This window comes from Sphaeroforma arctica, assembly GCF_001186125.1.
Source record: "Sphaeroforma arctica JP610 unplaced genomic scaffold supercont1.4, whole genome shotgun sequence".
In the NCBI taxonomy this organism is placed as follows: domain Eukaryota; class Ichthyosporea; order Ichthyophonida; genus Sphaeroforma; species Sphaeroforma arctica.
The window spans coordinates 282454-291650 of record NW_014040554.1 but is presented as its reverse complement, the minus strand read 5'-3'; the positions used below and the strand labels follow the sequence as shown (position 1 = coordinate 291650).

Here is a 9197-nt window from a genome sequence, read left to right as displayed (position 1 = left end):
TATATACATATACATATACATATACATAAACTTATACATATATATTTATATATATATATGTATATATATTTATATATATGTGTGTGTGTGTGTGTGTGTGCATTCATATCTATATATTTATACCACTCTACACACCACGCGCAGTCTGTCGCTTGAGGTACCTGTTCGACCATTGAACCATCCCAGCTCAATAGTACCTTATAAGGGGTATTGTTTTTCTTTTTAATCATATAACAAGAATCCCTTTTATTTTCATCCTGAGCATTATTAGAGATAATATACATCCGATAATTAATATCTGTCGCACATTGTGCACCCACACAACAGAGGATGTTGATGAGATTGAGATTGAGCTGTATCAGTGCAAGGATCGTCTCCTGGCTGTGATCAATAAAGGTGCGACTGCTGTGTTCGAGGCTCCGGTAGATGTGCATGCAACCGTGTGTGAGTAGTCTTCCAGCGTGTGTTCTGTGTATATGTATGTTTGGTTTGGATAAGAAAGTAGACAGAGAAGCCTTTGCCTCACAGCCACGTGTCTGTGTGGAGTGGTTCGTGTACAGTGTCAGGTCGAATCGCTTCTTTGTTGCTTACTTCGCTCTGGTTGGAAGGAGAAACTTATATACGGGTATATGTGGGATCAACCACATTGTGACATATGACATATGATAGAGACTTTAGGGTTTCAGGGTTTTAAAGACTACAACCACTTCGCTGGTATATTCGTGCGCGGATAAGTCTGTGTTTTGTATATGTACCTCTGTGTCTATATGTACCTATGTATGTATATGTACCTCTGTATGTATACGTACCTCTGTATGTATACGTACCTCTGTATGTATATGTACCTATCTATGTTTATGTACCTCTGTATGTATATGTACCTATCTATGTATATGTACCTCTGTATGTATATGTACATCTGTGTCTATATGTACCTCTGTATGTATATGTACCTCTGTATGTATATGTACCTCTGTGTCTATATGTACCTCTGTATTTATATGTACCTATGTATGTATATGTACCTATGTATGTATATGTACCTCTGTACGTATATGTACCTCTGTGTCTATATTTACCTCTGTATGTATATGTACCTCTGTATGTATATGTACCTCTGTGTGTATATGTACCTCTGTGTCTATATGTACCTCTGTATGTATATGTACCTTTGTGTCTATATGTACCTCTGTATGTATATGTACCTCTGTGTGTATATGTACCTCTGTATGTATATGTACCTCTGTGTCTATATGTACCTATATGTATATGTACCTCTGTGTCTATATTTACCTATGTATGTATACGTTCTCATTTGTGAAGCTACTATCTACTCTTGTCTTGCTAGTTTGCTGCTTGTCGTTTATCCTGGATGGCTGTCTTTATGTCTTCATATATCCGTGCTTACAGCTAATTCCCACAAGCATTGTGAACCTACAATCTACTCTTGTCTTGCTACTTTGCTGTGTATATATTGCGTCTGTATCGTTGTCCTTGTTTGCGTATATCCGTACTTACAGCTGATTTGTACTTACAGCTGACTTGCACCGGAAGTAGCGATCACTCTTAGCCTCATCTCACTGTTCCATTGACATTCATTTATTCTTCGTGCAGGTGACGTGAACCTTCGGTATGTGGAGGGTCGTCTTGGCATGTTGAAGGCCATTGAGAGAGCAAAGACGTACTTCAAACAGGTACACTGGATTCACAAACGGTCGTAGAGATAGAGAGTGCAAGAAGTACCCACACACACACACGCACACACACACACACACACACACACACAACAAACCCCTTTGAGAGTGTCATTTGTGTATACATCTAGAGGCATACAAACGAACGTATCCATACTACACGTGCGGGAATCAGACATGTGCAGTGAAAGAACGTATAAACGTATATGGACCAGCGCTTACGTGCTTGTGTACGAGTGGTGTGGCGAATCATTATCCACCCGCAACCGTACTATAAACCTGCCTGTCCCCCAGGCAGCAATGCGTATGTAATCCTTAGCCTCGGCTGCCGCACTATCGGCTGCCGCACTCCCAGTAGATTAGTTGTCGCGTATTCATCGAACCAATTGACCTGCCGGATGTCCCGGACGTCTACTCTCAACTCAATCTGGCTATAAATAGAATCCAATCACTTACTCGATGGGTGTATGGGGCACTCCGTCACTCGTTTGCTGGTGTCTCTGTCAGCTAGGGAAGGTTGACCTGAATAGTTCACTCTTTCAATCTGGCTATAAATAGAATCCAATCACTTGCTCGATGGGTGTATGGTGCACTCCGTCAGTCGTTTACTGGTGTCTCTGTTAGCTGGGAAAGGTTAACCTGAGTAGTTAACCTTTTGACCGGCGCCAAGTGACATGGCCTGTTGCACCCTGTGACGTTTACACACTATCGTCGTCAGTATCAACCCCACCACTTGTATGCTCAGTCGTATGGATATCATATCCCATTGCCTGAGTTTTATCACACCTTCACCACTTGTACACTCAGTCGTATGGATATCATATTCCACTGCCTGAGTTTTATCACACCTTCACCACTTGTGTGCGGACGCACATACCATACGCAGTATCCCTATCATCCATCAATCGTCGTGTCGGTGAATCTATTGTCGACTCTTCATTCTTCACACATTCTGCACCTGAATACAATTCTTGCTATCTCCGGCCATCTTCCTCCATCCGTACACCATTTTTACTACCATGCATCCATCCTTCTTCACCCAAATGTTGTTTTTCTTATCGCCTGTTTATCCATTCTCCAGGAACAAAGTGCAGTAGATGCCAAGGACGCAGCGGAGATGGCCGACATGCAGCTGCAGAAGGTAATCACTGCGTACGAGAAAGCACGCACCGAACAACACCTGTGCGAGAAACAGCTCGAGAAGGAGCTTGTGGGGAATATGGCCAAGGGCGCTAGTGGCAAGCAGAGCAAGGGAGTGAGTGTGGTGATAGACCTACAGGTACAGGATGCCCTCAACAACGCGGCCATGTGTGTGCAGGAGTGTAAGATGGAGCTGCAGCGGGTCGATGTGGAGGTGAAACTGGCCTACAAGAAGGCAAAGAAGGAGATCGAGCTGTGTGAAAGCATCCGCATTACGGACAGGTGTGTGTAGGGAGGGGGGGGGGTCGGGTCTTGGTGATGTCAGACGTGCTTTGGGAATAATGGTTCTTCCGCAAGTTTACGATGTACTGTTGCCTGTGCTAGTCCGTGCAACAGCAACTGTGCGGCTGTAACTTGGTTTATAACCAGCCCTCTAGGGTGCAAGATTAAACCGCTTGCGCAAGTGAGATTGAATTGAGATTGTCGTGTATGTACATACACTCGCCGCCTGGATTTCCAGCCTTCGTCACCAGGCCGGTCGTTAAACACAAAGAATGACCCATAGGACTGTGTGGCTGTGTACGTGTTAAAGACCTGTAGGTATAGGTATGAGTTGCAGGTAAGACCTGTAAGTAAACTGTGTGGCTGTGTACGTGTTTAATCGGTATGCCTTGACTGGCATGTAGGCATCTATTGATTTGAATCTACCTACTCTTCTCCAGGGGTTCGATTGATAAAGCGCAGATATACTACGACACTCGAGATAAAATACTGTCGCAAATAGATGCTGCCCAAAGAGAATTGGACCGAAAAGTACACGAAGATACCCGCGCCAGGTGTGCTAGTGTATTTCATGCCAATTGTGATGGTCTAAACACATGCATAAGGGTTGTATGTGTTTCTGCGTACTCTTATGTACCCGTAATCCGTTGCTTAAGGTGTTAAGTGTATTTCATGCCAAATTGTGATGGTCTAAACACATGCGTAAGGGTTGTTTTGTTACTGTGTACACTTATGTACCCGTAATCCGTTGCTTGAGGTGTGCTAGTGTATGTCATGCCAAATTGTGATGGTCTAAACACATGCGTAAGGGTTGTTTTGTTCCTGTGTACACTTATGTACCCGTAATCCGTTGCTTGAGGTGTGCTAGTGTATGTCATGCCAAATTGTGATGGTCTAAACACATGCGTAAGGGTTGTTTTGTTCCTGTGTACACTTATGTACCCGTAATCCGTTGCTATTTCATGCCAAATTGTGATGGTCTAAACACATACGTAAGGGTTGTTTTGCTGCTGTGTACACTCATGTACCCGTAGTCCGTGCCTAGCCCACTACGCGTATGTAGGTATGCTGCTATACCTTGCTGCAAGTGTCTTTGGTTATCGGTGTCTCACCTGTGTAACTTCGTGGGCAGTGGCCTATTCTCTCACCCCCAAAGGTGCGTCTGTGCTGCGTAGAGTGTTCCCACTGTGTAGTCTGTTGAGCGGCAGTGCTGGGCTATCGGATATGCTAGCGCGTCAGGCGCAATTGTTATACAGAAGCGTTGTGTTGCGTGTCCACTTCTTGTCGGCCCTGCCCTAAAATAGAGGACACGGGTGCAAAACGGCACCAAACTCTGACATCACACACGCAAGGTTTATAGTACAGCGCCCGGAGAAGTAGTACTGCACTTCACTTCAGTGGGGATGTGTGTCTGTTGATGCCTTATATTTCATATGTGGGCTGTGCATAGACTATTGTGTATAGATACGAGCTCGGGCGTTTATAGTGTGTCGTTGGGACACGCGTGTATATCTTTAGCTCAGTCCAACTGGTAGTTTATAGGGCTGTCTATCATCGCGCCCTATCGAGCGACGTGTGGGCATACCAAGCACATGAGTACGAATTCTTCATACAAATAATAACTCCTGTCCGTGGCTCCCTTATCCGGTGTACGTCTCAGGTTGAAGGTTGCGCAGTGTCTTCAAGCACTGCAAAACATGAGCCACAAACGCCGAGAGGATCTGAACTCCCCTACACCCACCTCTGCCGGTATGAGTTAGTGGTGTCCTATTTTGGTTCGTGTGCAAGTATTCGAGTAAAAAATATTTGTGTATCGTCGAAAAATCGCGCGTTATTGAGGCACTGTCCCCTCCTGCTTCTCGCATCGATTGGCCTATGAATAGGGACGAATCAAACCATTGCATTGCTAGCCGTACCTCACTTCGTATTGGTGCATTGGGTGATAAATGCGTATGTAGGTTGGATCCACTTCTGGTTTCCAAGCCTTTTTAATCAATAGGTTACTTGCCAGTTGACTGAACTCAATTCCTAACCATTCGTATATTGCAGTGGAGGAGCTCGTGACGTCTGGCCTCTCCCGGATGTCCTTCTCATCACAACGGTGTTCACAACCCCACAACCACAGCCTGCCTACACACCACATTCACAGTACAATCGACAAACACTCCCCTGTTGTAGTCGGCCATACAACACCGTACACACATGTTGACTCTCGTACTGGTGACCGCCAGGGAAATATCACGACTTTGGGCCAGACTAGCACCAATTCACCACACCAGCAAGCAGCCTATAACCGGTCACTCAGAGAAGTGGGGGCTGAAGAAAGTGAGGAGGACATCGATATTACGGACTCGCCTTCGTTGCTCGGCAGAGTTACTGCCGGCGCCACGTCGCCGTCATTCAGTACTAAGAGCTACAGTCACTATTCACGGCTCCAATAAAGGCTTGTTTCTCACTCACTCACTCAATGGGCTGTTTTGCACTTATCTTTATCTTCGGAGAGGATTGGATTGTGCTCTAATTGTATACGTACGATACAGCAGGGGATGTGGAGTGTGGCATGCAGAGTTCAAACCTGTTGGAATTCAGTTGTTGCTCATCTGAAGTAGTTATTAGTCACCTCGACGGACGGGCTCAGGCCTGCGACAGTGCGACTGCACCAGAACTCGACACAATTATGCGGAACAAGGATATTCAAAGAGTTGAGATCAGCTGGAAACAAGGTCTGCTTTGTGGACTGTAATTGCTAAGTCACGCACGACAGCAAATCTCTGCGCAATGCACTGGCGCATTCTATTTGACAACGCATGCAAGGCAAAACAGTTATAGCCCACAACTCTTACCTCCAACCCTAGACCCTAAAAGGCAAAACAGTTATAGCCTATATCGCGTACCACGTTAATGCATCCGATACTACATTCCTGCACTAAACTCAGATCTTGATACTAATTTCTGCTTTTAATTCCATAAGTATGACCTTAATTCAGCTGTCCATCTGTTGATTCGTCTTGCTTTCCTCACCTCTTGTCACTTCCCCGTCACCTGATGTTATTGCTCGTCGGAGTCTCCTACCTCTTCGGATTGTTCATCGTCAGGAGTTTCGTCATCTGACCCTTCATTTGAATCTTTTGAATCCTCATTTGAATCATCGGCGTCTTCCTCTAAGTCTTCTGAGTCGTTTTCTTCATCATCCGATTCCCCATCCTGATCGTAAAGGCTCCAGTCACAGTTGCTATCATCGCCCATGAATTGGATGACCGAGTTGTAGTGCGCGTAGGCAGATTGCATACCCGTCTCGAGATCAACGGTGTGGACAGTTATATGACAAGAATCATCTCTGCACTCCCACACCTTGGCACATTCAATAGGCACCTTCATCTGAACGTTCATCTCAGTACTATTGCTGATACTCTGTGAAACGTAGTGATCGTATACAATATCCTCATACGGCGGAGCCCAGAAACGGTAGTCGAAGATCGTGTGCTCTTCATCGCCGTTACCGTATGTATTGAAGTCAGGATGATTCTTGTAAAATGTGATGATGGTATCCATCCTGTGGTCTACCGGAGAGAAAAGAGGCCATAGCTGGATATTGAACTGGGTGTCCTCAGATTCAATCGTCCTCACCTTAATCTCTCCAAAACAAGTAGGGGGCGGGTCACTCATGGTGTAGTTGTCCATTGCCTCCATAACAAAGTCATATTGACCCATTGTGTTGTTAAGCGGGGACTTGTCTGCGTTGTTTATGTATGGGGAGAATGTTTGATTGGCTGTTGGTTCGTAGTTGTACGGCTTACGATACAACAAATCCCTATCGGTCTGTCCCTTCTGCATAAATGGCACAATCACCTCAGCATTCTTCGTCAGCAGTTGCTCGATGGTGAATCGCTCAAAAACCCCCTGTCGTAGCTCGGTGAGTTTGGCCTTCAACGCAGGATAAAACTTATCTCTCAGTTCCGGCCAGAACATTATATTCCTGAACAGATAGTGAGAATTGTATAAACTAACACTCACTGAGGGTGGGCCATTGTCCATTACCACGTCCCAGCAAGCATCGTAATCCCAGGGTGTGAAGTACCACACGTCTGTACCCTCCGAACTGTAGATGTACTGGTTCTTTCCCTGATGATCACTGTCACCACAGGCAATATTCACAGCTAACCACTGAGCCAAATTTTCCAAATCAAAGTGTTTGTGTATAGCATCAACGAAGGATATGTTGGTCATTTGATTCAAAGCCATCAAGGTATAGTACAGCTTGGTGTTGTTCTTGCTATCCTTTGCCTCCAGATGCACCTCGAACTCGGCCATAGCCACTTCGTCAGTCTCATCTACAAACGGAGCCATATTGTCGTAAACGGGTGAAATCCAGGTGAAATCAAATGAATTCAGCTTGTACAGATGTGCATCTTCCCGATCTCCGTTAGAGTTTCTCGCCGCCAAACCATGTCGGTCCAGAGCGTCCTCGTCCCAATTCTCCATAAGTACATAGCGACCCTGATTCTCAACTCTGAGAACATTCCCGGTATCTTGATCAACCACAGTAACGGTTAAATTAGCTACGGTGGTGCGCATACCGACGAAACCATTCATCTTCGAAAATTGCTCAAACAAAGTAGCTGTCAATGCACCGTTCATCTCCTCCCAAGGTGTTTTTACCATATTCAAACGTTCGAGCCCACGCCAGGTGCTTGGGAGTGTTGTTTTGCTGAATTTGATGTTGTAACTCTTAATCGTTTCATGTCGTGTAAAACCACCTCTGACAGCAATATTACAATTTTCCTCCAAGTGAGGTTGGAGGACAGTGCTATTACCATCAAATACGTTTTTGTACCAGAATTCTGGAACGCCGTCGACATCAATACTCACAGAACAAGGCATAACAATTTTCCTCAAATCCGTGCCTGTTCTGTCCTCTTGTACGTCTGTCCAAGAACAGCCGCATTTTTCGTCGTTATGCGCTTCTTGGAACTGATTACAAGTGCAACTGCTTGACCATTCATGCACAAACACATTGACATTCGTTACCGAACCAAATGGTGGATTCTGTACATATGCCAGGTTCCTATCAGCGAGACCCGCCGTCAAGTCGACTGCAGCTGGCATAGTAATTTCGTCAGTGAAGATATTCTTAAAGAAAGGTGTTTGAGTACTAGTTGTTTGCCACTGACCTACAGAGTTTCTAGCCCAACTGTGTCCTGAAACATAGGCCGTATCCTGCCATGATGTAGTGTCCATCAGATTACCGCCAATATCAAACAAAGATAAGGAGCCAGAGGATTTGATACCAAAGTCGAGCATACAATCCTTGTTACTGTATTCCGTATTGGTCGTATCCGAATCCACCAGAAGCATGTACATACCAGCACCGATCTCACCACAGTCTCCCTTGAAGCTGTAAATCTGACTACTCTTCCTTCCTATCAAGAATGCACCTGTCAGGTTAATATTATAATTGGAGGGGTTGAAAAGCTCCACCCAGTCCAAAGACTTTGAGTTTACTTCCGACAGTCGAATATATTCAGCTGTATTTGCTATATTCGTGACGGCTGAAGCATTTCCGTTCGTTGTGATATTGTCGGTCTCCGTCAGCATAGTATCCTCCCCAATTTTATCTATTGTGGTATTAAATTGGTCAGATTTGCCCGCCGCGCCATTTGAGGCTGTGATATTGTTAAAATCAGTCGAGGCAGTCTGATTCTTTTCAATAGTCTGGTTTCCCGTGTTCAATTTATGCTGTTCCACAAGTATTTGATTAACAGGCCTTGAATTCGCATTCGCCGTTATGTTTTCTGAACTAGTCCAATTATCGTTTGTGTTTTCAATAGCTTGGACACCAGTCTGAGTGCTGTCTGTAGCATTACCTATCGCCTTCGTGCTATTTACAACATTCGTTGTGGATAGCAATGATGCTGCCAGTGTAATTTGTGTAATTTGTGTCGAAGCCAATGCAACGAGAACATTTTGTACAACCCCCATCTCGAATATATATGTATATATGTGTATGCACACGTGTTTATTATATGCTTATATTTAATTTTATTTATTTAGATCATATATATATATATATATATATATATA

General features: G+C 44.6%; 2 protein-coding genes across 2 annotated transcripts; one reads left to right on the top strand and one right to left on the bottom strand.

Moving 5' to 3' along the window:
* Positions 1 to 321: 321 nt before the first annotated feature.
* Positions 322 to 7845, top strand: SARC_00183 (hypothetical protein). The gene is made up of 6 exons (XM_014306176.1): positions 322 to 396; positions 1615 to 1694; positions 2776 to 3116; positions 3557 to 3670; positions 4777 to 4865; positions 5166 to 7845. Exons 2-6 carry the CDS (start codon positions 1653 to 1655, stop codon positions 5555 to 5557), a joined length of 978 nt encoding a protein of 325 aa, XP_014161651.1. The 5' UTR covers positions 322 to 396; positions 1615 to 1652; the 3' UTR covers positions 5558 to 7845.
* Positions 5018 to 9154, bottom strand: SARC_00182 (hypothetical protein). Its single transcript, XM_014306175.1, has one exon. The coding sequence runs from the start codon at positions 9093 to 9095 to the stop codon at positions 6165 to 6167; it is 2931 nt and encodes a 976-aa protein (XP_014161650.1). The 5' UTR covers positions 9096 to 9154; the 3' UTR covers positions 5018 to 6164.
* Positions 9155 to 9197: the final 43 nt, after the last annotated feature.

Bases quoted from the DNA above. Each gene is read 5' to 3' on its own strand.
- SARC_00182 (XM_014306175.1), bottom strand. From the start codon at position 9,095: ATGGGGGTTGTACAAAATGTTCTCGTTGCATTGGCTTCGACACAAATT.
- SARC_00183 (XM_014306176.1), top strand. From the start codon at position 1,653: ATGTTGAAGGCCATTGAGAGAGCAAAGACGTACTTCAAACAG. The intron at 3,117-3,556 runs GTGTGTGTAGGG...ACTCTTCTCCAG, and splicing joins AGCATCCGCATTACGGACAG to GGGTTCGATTGATAAAGCGC. The intron at 4,866-5,165 runs GTATGAGTTAGT...CGTATATTGCAG, and splicing joins CCCTACACCCACCTCTGCCG to TGGAGGAGCTCGTGACGTCT.